Below are 14,834 nucleotides of genomic sequence, written 5' to 3' on the forward strand. Positions count from 1 at the left end.
ACAGTGAGGGGAGAGAGAGAGAGGAACACTGTGGAAATTACAACACTTTGTCATTCATTTTAGATTACAATGTCTTGACAACATGACTTGGTTGCAAAGTAGAAGACTAATTTAAGAGAGTAAAGGCTTTTAAGACTAGACAGTCTGATTTTACTGAGGATAATTACTGTATATTACTAGATAAATAACTTAGTAGCTTACAAGCTTAGATAACTGGTGTGCTTGAAAATCCAATAGCTGGGCCTTAAATGAAGTTATATATATAAATGAAGTTAAATATCTCACTGAAATCTTAGGTTAGTCATGCATTTGGAAGACAGAAAGCTTTACTGTGTTAACTCCAAAAAGGAAATGTGCACGGTCATTTGTTCATAAAACTAATAAACTAATCAGATCAAGGGGACGGCACATTTAATTATTCCCCCCCCCCCCCCCCCCCCAATTTCATGGACTCTGGATAGGTAATTGAAGTCCATTATCTTGAAATATTTGAAAAACTTGTACTAGGTAATTGCTTTGGATACAGAAAAGAAAAAAATCATCATTATAACTACTACTATGGACTATACTCTTTTTACGCCCAACTTGACTTTATAGGAGCTACTTTTTCAAACGAGCTTCATTCTCTGTAGATCCTTATTACTGAAATGAAAGAGCTTAAATGGGATCTGAGAAATAAACTAACTTGTAAACTCATTATTAGAAAACAGCTTCCATTCAGATCTATTTGACTACTGAACAGCAAATTTTAAATGTGCCTAAATTTAGTGAAAATTGTTGAAAATAACCACTGGTGGAAGGCCTTGACAAATTTTCTGTTTCTGAGATGGTGTTGATTCGGTGGATTCAGACTATTGTTTACACTCCAGTTTTGTGGCTTCGCATTATTTTTTCCTGCCTGTGATGTCAGCTATTAGAAAAGTTCTTTACAGATAGCTGAATAATACCAAATTGTAACAGTCCTCTGAGCTTAGTGCTAAAAGTGGCAGAATTGTTAAATGGCAATGAAAAGTGTTTTCAAGAGCCTTGGGAAGTGCTAAACATTAAAAGTGATCAGATGAGGTAGGATTATTGCTTTCTAACTAACATGCAAGGTAAGGGTGAATATTTTTGCTGTGGTTTGAATCGGAGAAGACAACAATTAGAAATGCATGAAGTTTCTTGTCAGCATCAGTAGTTAAACACATTTTGGAAAAGAATGTCTTTCTATGCTGCATGGAAAGGCTTTACATGATTTCATCACTTTTAAGTTTGCCATAACAACAGTTTGCCTTTGGCTTACTAGTAACAGTAATAATTTAGAAGTTGTAAATCGTGTCTGAACAAAGCAGGTCCTAAGTTCTTATCTGTTGGTCTAAATGTGTTAATCAAATTGATATTAACCTATAGAAAGTAACCTCCCTGTCCACCTTCACAGCAAATGAAAAGAGAGAGATGCTCCTGGAAGGATATTTCTGGGCAAATGCTTAATTTTAGGTGTTTTGTAAACTAGAGAAAGAGCCAAAGAATAGTTATTCTAAGTTAGACTTCACCAGTTAAAAAAAAAACAACAAACCCACAATCCAAGCAATTTTAAAGGAAAAGTACTCTTCATAAAAAAAAACGAAAGGCTGTTATTTAGAAAGAGTGCTACTTCTTAAAACTGTCTTGCATAGAAGGAGAATATACTTTTTTTTCTATAACATCTGCATGTAATCATACCTGGAATAAAAAGATCTCCATCATTGCTTCCCAAGTTCTTAAAGACATCTAAAATGGGACAGGGGGTGGGGAATGAAATAATAGTCTAACAGACTTTTGGCAAGACAAGTAATTCTTCGTCCTTTCTGGTGGTCAGGTGAGCCAAGATGGAAAGTCACTGCTTGACAAACTTCAGAGACCTTTGACTCCTGGGAGTTCTGATTCCCTCACCGCTTCTGCCAACTACTCAAAAGCAGTTCATCATGTTTTGGATGTCATCCATGAAGTACTGCACCACCAGCGCCAACTGGAAAATATTTGGCAGCATCGAAAGGTCCGCTTGCACCAGCGGCTTCAGCTATGCGTTTTTCAACAGGATGTTCAACAGGTAGGTTTTATTTCATACTGGCTGAGTGCCTTTGTACTCTGTCATCCTGTGATTTGATGCTGGTTGCATCGATAAGTGGGTTTTGATTGCTAAACCCTGTGTTCTTTCATTCAGCAATTGAATAATTGCATGGGATTGACTGACTGATTCCAAGTTCTGTGTGTTATCAGAGGCTATTGGCTGTTACGGGTAGAAATTATATTTGTAAGTTAGCTCTGCTTCGTTTTTTTCTTTGTTAAAATTTACTTCTTTATTTACTTTGTCAGATAGGATGAAAAAGATTTCTATTGTAGATGGCTATTCTGAGTTTGTGCTGGAAGATGGCATTCACATTTTAGGTAAAATTCTTGACTTGAAGTGTCAGACTTGTAGGATTAACATGCAAAAAATTAACAGTGTTATTCTGTAACAAATTTTTACTTTCAAATCCTCAGTGATACTTAACTGACTTGATCAGGTTTCTTTAAAACCTGAGAGTAGTATACTGAAGAGGTATAAAAATTAAGAGGTAAGATTGCTTTTTGCCAATAACGCTGTTCTTTAATGGTTATTAGCTGACATTTTTCAATTATTAGTAGTTAAATACAGGCATTAATATCTCTGACATGATGTTAGCTTAAAAAGGTAAATCTATAAAGAACTCCTTTATTGATAGATTTATAATAAACAGGAAATGTTTGCCTTAGGCTGCAATTAAGAGACATTAATAATTTATCCCTTAACTTTTTTATGAAGATGAGCTGTTAAGATGGCCAGTATTTGCTGATCATGTTCTTTCATTTCAGTGTAAAAATGTCCACAAATCAGGAACTTCCAAATAGGGTTTTTAGATAGCCAGTCACACATTCTGGTTAAACTAACCTTGTTGCTTCCAAATTAGTTGCACTTTAAGACAAACTTCTTGTACTTACCTGTTTCAGGAAGATACTGGATGTGGGCAGTTGGGAGTGAAATGACCTGGTTTCCATCATTTACAGCAGTTGAACAAGATAATTTAGGCAGATGGTGGGGAGAGTGAGCAATCTTGTTAGCTCAACTATTTTTGACATGCAGTGCCTATCTCTTCATGTGAGTTAAAGAGAACAACTTAAAAAATACTGAAGCAGTAAGCTAAGTGTCAAATTTTAAAATTTATTATTTCATTTTTGATGTGAAAAGAGGCATTCTCAACAATCAGATGTGACAAAGGATGCAGAAAGGCATGAAAAATGTTAGCTGACAAAAAAGTAAAAGAAAGGAGAGTCAATGTTATGAATGGTCAGGAAGGGCACAGAGAAGCAAACTGAAAACACTGTTATGCCGTTGTATAAATCCTAGAGGCTTTTCATCAAGATTACTACAGGAAGGTTCAGTGCTGGTACTTTCATGAGTAGTCAGTGAAGGGCACTTGTCAAAACTGATGAGGCAAAGTCCACAAAGGAATCACCTCTTAAACTTAAAAGTCTTCATAAGGAATCTTCAGAAACTGAAATTACCACAGTAGTTTTCTTCTCACAGGGGAAAAATTTAGGTCCTGTCAGTGGCAGCCTAGTGCCAACAAGTGTGGATTGGATCCTGGAACTTTCTTCTCTAGTTTGAATTCAGTTCAGGTAGGACCTACTTTGGCCACGTGATCTCCTGAGGTGATTTGTCAGATACATCAGGTTTCAGGCCTGTAGGACAGGCTGCAGGCAGTTCGTTTCCTGGGGGAAGGTGTTCATTAAATGCTACAGAGAGTCTTGCTGTGCTGTTCCTACTCTTTGCCTTTATTATCTTGGGAAACATTTGTGGGAAACTTTCATTTTCTGCTCCTTCCTAAGACATGGCTCTTGGAGTGGAGGAGTTAGTTCTGAGACTGCTTTGTTCTTTGAAGTTGGCAAATAACCCTTCATTGGACTCAAGAATTATAGTCACCACCAGGTTCTTCAGCAAGAAGCTGGATTTTCCTTCTCTGTACGAAACCTGTCAGCCCTTGGAACTGGTGCATTTAACATCAAGTAATCACAGGTTTGAAAACAACAGAGTAGACAGCTGTACCTATTTTTATAACTTCCAGCATCAAGAATGTGTTATCAAAGTTATGCATGTGGATTGTGAGCGCGTCAGAAGTTTTCAGTATGAAGCAGTTGGCTCGAGAGGGTTAATCCATCTAGGCTGATTATTCAGTACCTATGCCTTAGCTACTGGTTGGAGAATTTCTTTCTTCCTGTTTATGTCTCTGGTTTCTCTGTATGCTTTGCAAGGCAGATCTTGCGTTAAGATACCAAGATATCCTCTTGACAATTTGAAGCTGCGGTCGTTGGTGCTAGTGCACATCTTTATCAACCACTTTAGATTTCAAATTAGGTCTTATGTAAAGAGATGCATCCCGTGCTTGCCATGTTCCTAAGCCCTTCCCTCGATATCTGGTAGTTATCACTGCCAGAGACTGGACTGTGCTTTGGTTTATCCCTGTAATGGCTGTTAACATCCACATTGGAGGCTTCTGAGATGTTGCATGTGGAATTATAGCTCTTTGTTACGTTACTTTACCTTAACTTTTAGATACTGGTGTATTTTGGGCACTGCCTTATGAGTTGAAATGTGAATTGTGGTTAGTGTTCCCTTTCATCATACCACTTTTCATACTTGCGTTTCAGGGCAGATCATGCTGTAAGACAATGATAATTCAACATCCATACCAGACAATCTAACAGCAAGAAGCAGATGCCTTAAAGATTACGAGAAGCACATAATGGTATTTCCATGGAATAGCCTTGCTTTGGCAAATTGTAGCTCCCTCAGCTTTGAAAATCCATCAGGGAAAATAATGATAGAGCCCAATTCAGATGAAGTCTGATTAAAAATGGTTTATTTGTAGGCAAGTTGGAATTGGCTGACTACTGCAGAATCATTAAGAATATTTATATGCATCTCAAACTACTTCAAAGGCAAACATTGGAAGAAAGATCTTTAAATGATCTTGAGTAATAAGGATTCTTTTTTCTTACAAAACAAAACCCAACCTTACCAGAGCATCTTATTTGCCTGAGAAATTCTAGCACTTCAATTGAATAATCATTGACACCATTCAGTGCATGAAATTACTCAGTTTTGAGGTATTGTTTGACTTTATGTCTAAGACAATTCCGGAATAGTTTATGTAGAGCTCTAAAGAAGCTTTCTAAAAAACTTTAGTTTTCATTTGCACATTCTCTCGTGCTTCTTAGTCTTTGTTCAAATCTTAAAAAAATTCAATTAAGATTATCTAGCCTGATTTAGAAACTAGCATGAAAACATTTTAAAATTATTGTCAGTAAAGTGAAATGGGGGTGTTTTATGTCAAAACAAACAGCTCTCTTCCACTGTTTATAGTTGAACTGCACAGAGTGGCAAGCGACCAAGTGCATTGTCAGTGAATCTATGACTGTCCTTCAGCATGAGTCTATGATTTCCTCCTCTTCTCTCTGCTGGTGTAGTTTTCCACTGGATTAATGAAATAAATCCATTTATGGAAGTGTTAAGTACGTGACAGAGCTGAGTTGCAAGAGGGAACAGGCTGTGTTGAGCTGGTACTTCATTTTGTGTTACTTCCACCTTAGAAAACTAGTTGTTTTTTTACTTCTGTCTTGAATGTTCAGTATTGGGAGAGTGTTTCTAGTGGAGCTTTCCAAGTCAGCATAAATGTTGTGGTGCTGGCTGTGTACACCAAGAATCATCATCTAATTTCTTGGAGCAAGTAATAAGGAAAGTAGCATGTGAAATATTAAAAATAGTAGATGTGAACTACAGCGAATCTGAAATTTCAAATGTGAAAATCTATGACAGTTTTAAACTGAAAGGAATTCTTAGTTTTACCTTAGCAGAAGCATATGAGGAGATCTAATTCCTGGTTAGTTTGTGCAGTAACATGAAAAAAAGGGGGTGTTTATTTTAACTTCAAAAGTCAGGTCATTGGCTGTTGCGCTCAATTTTTGAAAATAGTCGTTCTAATGTAAAGCATGCTAATAAAAGTATAGATTTATGCTTAAGAATTAACAAGCTTACCAAGTAATAATATGTGCCAAGTAATAATATTATTACCAAGTATAATATAAGCCAATCTTTCAGCTAAGGAAAGGAGCTGGCTCTGACGATTCTGATACGAAGCAATAAAGCAGAATTGCAATAACAACGTGGTGTTTTGTGCTGCTAGACCATGGAAGGGCAAAATTGAATGTAAATGTAGTGTTTCTGATAGAGTGATACTGCTGACACTCATACAGTGAAAGTTTTGGGGCCTGAAAAACACTCCTGATGGCTTGCAAGTCAGAGATTAGTAAAAGATACTTGTAGTAGTTTCGTTTTTTTTAAAAAAACATACATTTATTAGGTCTTACTGACCCTGAGTGTCTTCTCTGTCCATGCTGGATAAATGTGCTGCTGCTTCTTCCTTGATCTGCTGGCCTCAAAGACTGCATCCAAGTTTTTGTTGTAGCAGTCACTTGTTTCAACCTTGACTGATGAAGGGCGGGCCAAGAATGCTTGCTACTTGCTCAGCATCAACATAATACTGATTTCACTGGGTGATTCCCTTGTGGCTTTTGGAGGCGGTTCCAGTGTAAAAGGGTTCTTTTTGGGAGAGAGTGTTTCCACTTTTTAACTATCCGAAGATTAGAAAAGCAGAGATTTCCATCTTCCCCTTCTGAATGTCATGTCAGCACCAAGTAAGTGGTGGAGATCAGAAAAGTGAGTGTGTGCAAAGCAGGTAAAGGGATGGGGGGTAAGGACTGGATAATAATGTGGGAAAGACTGGTGAAAATGAGCACGTTGAATCTGCAAATGATCAGATTGTTTATTTCTGTAACCAGCATATACTAAGCACGTATTTCACAGCTATGAGCAATGATTTTGTCAAGGTTAAGCTATCTTTCCATAGTAGTTTCTTCTATCATATGTTCAGTATTGGTGCTAGAAAATTAAGCCTGTTTCTAGATCCTGTATTGAGCATAAGGATGGCTCTGCTGAGACTGCAGTTATAGCTGAACTGCATTGTTAAAGCAACTTGCTGTAGTGGAGCGTAATATTCACCCTTTCACTGAATAGCATTGAGCCTCTTAAACTCCTATGTATTACTGAGCTACCAGAGTGAATTCTGTGTGCTTTCAGTATTAGTAGGAGGGTCCTTAGTGAGTTGGTGTGATGGTTTCTGTAACTCTTACCTCTCCCAGGAAGAGGAAGAAAACGCATCAGTTAAGATTGCTAAATGGCTAATATCAGTACCAGCTAATGTTATTGTCCTTTGGTGAAAGTGGTATGCAAAACCCCTCACTGATGAGCAAAAGCATACCTTAACTTTGACTCCGATTTTACATGCTGTGAAAATCCCAAATAAAGGATTCCTTACTTTTTTTAAGAATTGAGGTAAGAAGACTGAGCACTAAGAAAACTTGTAATAATACTGATTTCACTTAGATGCAGCAATGTTTCTCTAGTAGACTGATGTATTTCATGGTCTGTGTACTGAATTTCTGTGACAATTTCTTCTCTTGAGAAGTTATGAGCATTATTTTGAGCAAGAATCATTCTCCCTGGGCTGCTTTCTGCTTTTCATCCTGTGCTTTCTGGGACAGATTTTGCTGTTGATTTCATTTGTTAGCTTATAACTGTTAGTAGTCTCCAGAGTCCAGTCTCATTCTCTCATCCAAATGTGCCTCTTTTTAGCTCTTTTTATAATGACAGAAGGAGAGTAGTCTCCTGAAACTAGTCAAAAGCATTGGTAATATAAACTTTACAGATAACTGAGGCTATGTTTGGCTCCTCACTCTCTTCTCTGATCAGTACTTTCCCTTGAAAGAAGCAAATGAAAAGGTATGTTGACTTAAAACACAAGAATATTTTTTTGGCAATACTACGAGAAACAAACATTGCGTAAGTTGAACTACAGGCCACAGAGATTTAGTGAAGTGTTGGTGATTTGAGATAGCTATATTATGTGGTGTTATGGGATTGTTTGTTGCTTTGAAGATGTCCAGTAGGAGAATTTGCAAACCAAGAAAGATTCTAACAGTTGAGATAAATCACACCACATGGTTTCATTTTGTCTACTAAAGAAAGCATGGATGTTTAGTGTGGGAATAGCGTGTGGGGTTACATGAGTATTGAATGTAGCCGTGAGTGACGTTGCAGGAACAGATCTCAAGTCTGGAAGAAAAAAAAAAATTATACTAAGTGTCAAATGCTTTCAGTACAGGACAAGGGGAAAAAAGCCCTCACCCGACTTCAGGAATCAGAGTAAAGGACACAAGTAGATAAGGAGAGATAAGGTACACGTTTCTGGTAGGTAAATTCAAAGCAAGAGAAAATGCTCAGGCTTTAAAGAATGAAGAACACTGGAGATAAATGTTAGGTAGAGTATTCCACACCACTACATAAACGCTGTATTAAAAATGGTTAGCTGACTCAAGAAAATTGCTTATATGCAGTTGTCTTTAATTCTAAACAGCGTTCATGAACCTCTGAGTATCTTCCAAAGAATTAAATACTGTATGCACACTAGCTAATGCGTGAATGAAGATATGGCTAAGATGTATTACTTTGGAGAGACCAGATGTTTTTGTTCATTCACTCATCAGAAACCTGGTATGTGTGCAGTAATGCTTTGTGTTAACTGGCAGGAACTAATTACATGCATAGTTTTTACTATTTATAAAGCTGTAAGCCCAGTCATTGTGGTAGAAGCTGTAATGTCCTTAAAATGTCTTTCATTCCTCACTTTTTCAGCTGTAAAATTTATAATGCACAATTATGTCTATCTGATGTTTTGAGGAGATACTTCTTCAGAATTGGAGCAAAATTCTTCATATGCTCCAAATGCAGACATTATCATTCATCTTCTAATGATTTCAACTCAATTTTATAGTGTTAATTAAAAATTCTACTACTGAATGTTTATTCTTGACTTAGTAATATGTAGTAGGAGAAGCAAATTCTCATCTAAAACAAAACTGCACTATGTTATTCACCGCAGTTGCTGGGTAATGTGTGAGCTCCATTAGTGTTACATTACAGAAAAATATCAGCTGAAAGTGTAAATGGATTACAGGGAGACCCTCACAAGGCATCTAGCCACTTGGATCAGATTACTGTCAAATTGATGAATGTGTAGAAATGAGGTGGTCCTTAGTAGGCTTTAAAATAAACATATCATCTTAAATCATACAAATTAGTTTGAGCTGGTTACTGCCTTGAGAAAAGTTAATGAGATGTAAATAATGTCCTTCAATAGCAATGCTATGTTTTAATCCAACAGTACAGTTCTTTATAAGCAGTCCCTTTACAGCTTCGTAATTTCTTGAATAGTTGTATTTTGTTGCAACATTCAACACATCAGAGTTTTTGTGTCTCTCTCTTCTGTACCGCAGGTGTTGGATTGGATTGAAAACCATGGAGAAGCTTTTCTTAGCAAACACACTGGAGTGGGAAAATCCTTGCATCGGGCTAGAGCTTTGCAGAAACGCCATGAAGACTTTGAAGAGGTTGCACAGGTAAAAACAATCATGTGAAGGACTGTACACTTGTCGTGGAAGTATATGAGAAATTCCTGCTCTGGCACTGAAGGGCTGGGCAGAGGCAGCTCCACTACAAAAAATTCAGTTCCAAGAATGGACTATTTTGTTTCTGTTGCAGCTTTTATTTCATTTCCCGTTTGCATTCCAGCTTCAATTAAAAAAAAAGACAAACTTGCACAGGCCTGCAGAAGGTGGGAGCCTTGAAGCCCAACAGAGCTGCTGCTGCTGCTATTGTTATTGCTATTATTTATTATTATTATTTCCAAGACCATGCTTTCAAATCCTGAGTCACAGAAGAATGAAAGCTCTCCTTTTAAAGTAACTTAATTCCTTGGGATTCTAGGATTTAAAATTTTCTGCGGCCTCTAAGAGAGTATGGAGATGAATTAAAAGCCCTGCTTCCTGACTTTAAGCTTGAGGAGCTCCCAAATCCTCGCTACAGTGCGATCGGAGAGGAGAGAGGGAGTTCTGAGAAGCCAGGTGAGCCAGCAAACTGGCCAACCCGGCTTCGATTTTTTCCTTAAGTACAGTGGAGTTTATATATGCCCTCCTGTTCTGAATCACTGATACCAATGATTTTTCCATAGGAAGACTCTAGTTTTAGCCTTAAGTAGAGCTGATTGTAGAGCTTCAAAACTTACTTTTCTGTGAAAAAGAGTCAAGCCACAAGAAACAGAGATATTACAGAATACAGGGAGCACAACAGGAGGAAGTTGGTTTGGGTGGCAGCCTCGAAAAGGGTGCGTGAGGTCAATAAAACCTGTGAGAAGCTGAAGGCTAGAATCCTCCCCATTAATAACATGCACTGTCTGTCTAGTCTTCATGATTGGTAAGAGTAAACATCTCTTAAGATTCATCAAGAAAAATCTCATTAAGGTGGGGTTGGTACAGTGGTCCTTCAGTCAAAACAGAAGATACATTATTAGAAAATTCTGAAGTGACATGGGGGAGCTCAGCAGTGACACCTACTAGGGCAGATGCATCAGAAGTGTGTTTACAGATTGCATGTTCAATGAATGCTTAAGCTCTTAATGATATTTTATTGTAAATACAGTCTTAGAGCACTCCAGTGACTGAGGACTTGATATAGCATCAGAAAGCTTCCTCAATATTGATTTCCTGTTAGATTTTATAAAATAGTAAGCGTTCTTAGTTTTGTGTGTACAGATGTTGGATTTTCCTTATGCATGCCTAATACTTCATTTTCAGTAAAACCTGTAATATTTTCCATGTGGAAATACTTATTTTTCTGGGTCAGACAAGCAAGAATATATCTTTAAGACACTTAGCAAAGCCTGAATGATCTCATACTTAATACTGTGTTATTTGAGCAAAGAAGAAAAAAAAAATGTTTGAGTAACCAGAGGGGATGAAGTGTGTAGAACTGTTAATGGGATGTAAACTGTTAAAAAAACATCTTGTTAATTTGCTTTATACTTTAAAGTAGAAAGTTGTAAAACAAATACTTAGCAAAAACTTCCTAAACTGAATGTTACTAGAGTTTAAAATGATCTCTTTAGGGGATGGGTGGAATTTCTATTTTTGGAGATACTGAAAACTTAGACTGGTCAAAGAATTTAAGTATGCTACAGGGGACTATCTTCCACTGACAGAAGGATGGACAAAATGATCTAATAAGTATTTTTTTTCATCTCTAACTCTTGAATGTGTTGTGACTGCCAAGAGGGGCACACCCTCCTAGTTGTTCATCTTACTTGTTCTAAAACTGAATGTAAGCAGGCCCCAAAAGGCATTCCTGTTGTTTGTGTTACAAGGAGAATTGTGTTCAAGACAGCAATCTGGAGTCCTTGTTAAAGCATGAATAACTTTCGGCTCATTTATTCTCTACCTGCATTTCTGGTTGGTGCAGATCTGTTGTGTTTTGGTTTGGGGTTTTTTTGTTGTTGGTGATTTTTGTTGTGTTTTGTTGTGTCGCTTTTTTAATAATAGGACCCTAGGCATAATCAGGGGTTTTCAGTCAGCTCTAGTCAGAAGTTGAGAGGAAGCAGTGTCAAGTGAACTGTCAGTGGTGTGGCAATGTTTTCTTACATGCAGGGAGCCAACAGTAATGTTGAAATGTTCTTGATCAAAGGCTAATTCCTGATTTTTGAGGGGAGCGAAAAGTACTTCTTTTTTGTTCCCTTCTGCTTCCTCCCTCATTCTTTTTTAATGTGAATGAGATGCCAATTCCTCAGCAGCATTCAAAGAGATGTTAAAATAAGCTGTGTGTTGAATAGAAAAAATGTTCCAGAGTCTAGGGGCTGTGGACGCACAAGTTATTCACTTGAAAATTTGTGTGGGATGAAGGCTGGTTTCTCTTTATTTGGCACTTTTTGTTAGCACTGCAGAAATACTAGATAGTGAAAACTCAGCCAACTAATGATCCTCCCTAACTTCTGATGTATCGACGTTTGTGCTACACGTATACACCTTGACTTGCACCCACTCTCGTAAAATCGCGTTGCTCTTTGCATGTGAAGTCTGTCTAGTTCACTTTCTACTTACCCTTTTTTTCTTTCTTTTTTCCCCCTCTCTTCATGATCATCTTTGTATCCATGAGACCGTTTAGTCAAAGTGTCAAGACTCCAAATTTTGGCATAACTGATTCACTTGTGGGCACAAATTTTCAGGTTAGAAGCACTGGATGCAGATCGCTAGTATGGTTGTACCTCCCCTTGCATTTTTGTATGAAATTCGAAGGCAGCTTCTCCTGTTTCAACTATGATCGATGTCTGCTTTTTAACAGTAGTCTATGCTCAAGGAACATGAAAGGTGTATGGCAAGAATTAATTAGTGGGATCTTTTCCCACAGGCAAGTTCTTTTCTCCGTGTGCAGTCTGCATCTGAGTAAAGAACTCAAGTTGTCTTGGTGCAAGAGACGCACAAGAAGGATTCTTTCAAACCTCGTTTGAATACAGCTATCATTTACCTACCACCACCAGTTCCCACCTCTTCTAAGGTTATAAAAACAGGTTATGTATTTGAACTGGTTCTTAACTTTACCCATGAATGGCGGCAATACATCAACTAAAGGTCCATTGAAAGTATTTTGTGGCCATCACCAGATGCATGAAGAAAAGGGACTACACACTTAAAAAGTTACCTTTACCCTCCCAGTTGTCTGAGCCTATTTGATGTCTGGAACTGAAGGATGCACCAGAACCAGTGCTTAATAGTCACTGATGGACTTTTCTTCCCTTAATTAGGCTGGCTACTTTTTGAACCCATTTATGTTCTTGGAATGTATACCAGATCCTGTGACAATGAGTTACGCGATTTAATTGCTGCTTAGATGAAAAGTACTTTTGTTTTTTCATTTTAAGTGTGTTGTCTGATGCTAAAAAGTGATAGCATCCACTGTATTTAATGAATAATCTATCTTAATTTTATCTGCCTTTAATGATTTGTATCGCTCTGTTAATCTCCCTCCATCCATATGTGTGTCTCTTTCCCACTACGATAAACTCCAGTTTGTATGAAATTCAGTCCGTATCTCCACTTACTTCTGTTGCTGTATTTATTGTCAGCAGTAGTGATTTCTGCACTAGTCTCATAAATGTAACCTTTGACTTTTCTATGGTGTGTCACTTCATATGCTTTCTAAAAATATGCTGTTTGTTTTTTCTGAAGAATGTGTAGAGAAGGTTTCTCAACAGGAAGACTAGGAAAGCAATGGGGTATGTTGTTGGGGAAGGTGGTAAATGCTCCATTACGGAGAGTCTTTCAGTATTTTGAAGAAGAATGCCTATTAAAGACTCCAGTATAGCTGACTGCGATTTGGGGCACAGAGGGATGGACTAGAGGGCTTCTTAAAGCTCTTACCAGGCTGATTATTTTCCCCTGGGATTTGAGCAGAGTGTGCTAGTAGAGATAGAAGTGTTAATCTGTTTCAAAACTCTGTGTTGAATTTGCCACCATGAAGGCTCCTTTGTCAGTTCAGGAAACCAGTATGAGCAGCTTCAAAGGAGAACGCCTGCTCGTTCTGCCTAACCTTCTCTTTTCTGACTGGTGGCTGCCCCTTGGGACCAACATTTTCAAAATCTTCACATTACTACTTTTTTTCCTCCAAGCATTGTTTAGAAGCTGAGAGTTGGGAAAGGCAGTAGTTAGTACCTATTTGCTGCAATTTCTATTCCAAAGGGCAGTTATTATCTACCAAGATAAATATTGGTGTTATATTTCAGCTCTACTCGGAAGAGAAATTTTAGCGACAAAGCATGTGTCTGCTATTCAGGTTTGAGAATTGCAGCCCCTTTCGAAGCAGCATCTAGGTTCTGATCATTCCTAAGTACCGGCAGTTCACCATCCAGTTTCAGAAAGAGAAGTCTGATCTGCCTGGGCCTGTGTAACGCGGAAGATACTCCTGGAATTCATAAACAGTGCTTCACATGTGAGATAAAGTTTTCATTAAAATGGGAAACTTCTGTTTCAGCCATCTGCAGCTGGGTGTGGCTCTCTGGGTTGATGAAGTCGTTGTTGTTCGAGGAGTGCCTTAAGGCTCTTCAGCCTTGCCCCTTGAACACATGTGAGCTGTGACCGTGGAAGGCAAAACACCCGAGCGCAGATCAGAGCGTGTTCTGGGCCAACACGGCCGGAGCCAGCGATCGAGAGTGTTGGGTAGCGCGCTCCCCACTGAAGAGTGGAGGTTTATGTTAGTCCCTGCAGGCTTTCCCTCAGAAACTGGGGAGGAGTTCTCTACCTCTCTGTGCAATTAAAAGGTTAAGGAAAGGCTAAGATGTGCGTAGTCAAAATCAAGGAGCAGCATGTATTGAATTCCTTACATAAATAGATAGTAATAAATTAAGGGAGAACTCCCCCCAAAGATATGGAAGTTGCACTGAGTCATATAGTCTGTGCTGGGCTTGCCTGGTAATTTGCTTGAAATGCTGGAGAGAGCTCTTATTTCCTGCCCCTTAGCTGAGTTTTAGGGCCGGGCTTGGATTTAACTTTTGTGGATATTATAATGTTAGAGGTGTGATACTATATTTATGGCAAAGAAAAGCATATTTGCATAGGCTTAATTTTTCTTGGCAAGCACTGTTTTTACCTGATGTAGTTGAGGTCGGAAGAAGATGGAAGGACAGAAGGGAAAAAAGAAAGGTGTAGTTTGTATTGTCAGGATTTTTTTTTATAATCTGGGGTGCAGATTTATCAGGACACCTGATGCGGTGACATAAGCAAATCCTCTTCAGTGTAGACTTGGCTTCAGTCTGTTTTCTCGAGAGGTTAACATCCTTCTATCCTTTCTTGATGAGTCT

The 14,834-nt window shown here is 38.2% G+C and overlaps 1 protein-coding gene across 2 annotated transcripts in view; it reads left to right on the top strand.

The window, feature by feature from the left end:
- The window catches only part of TRIO (trio Rho guanine nucleotide exchange factor), a 254,705-nt gene that overhangs the window by 97,726 nt on the left and 142,145 nt on the right, over positions 1 to 14,834 (top strand). For both annotated transcript variants that reach the window (XM_075417109.1, XM_075417110.1), the window contains exons 9-10: positions 1,838 to 2,068; positions 9,430 to 9,552. In XM_075417109.1, coding sequence (XP_075273224.1) covers positions 1,838 to 2,068; positions 9,430 to 9,552 — 354 coding nt within the window. The remainder of the gene's footprint in view (positions 1 to 1,837; positions 2,069 to 9,429; positions 9,553 to 14,834) is intronic.

The sequence above is a fragment of the Opisthocomus hoazin genome, chromosome 3 (genome assembly GCF_030867145.1).
Source record: "Opisthocomus hoazin isolate bOpiHoa1 chromosome 3, bOpiHoa1.hap1, whole genome shotgun sequence".
Lineage (NCBI taxonomy): Eukaryota > Metazoa > Chordata > Aves > Opisthocomiformes > Opisthocomidae > Opisthocomus > Opisthocomus hoazin.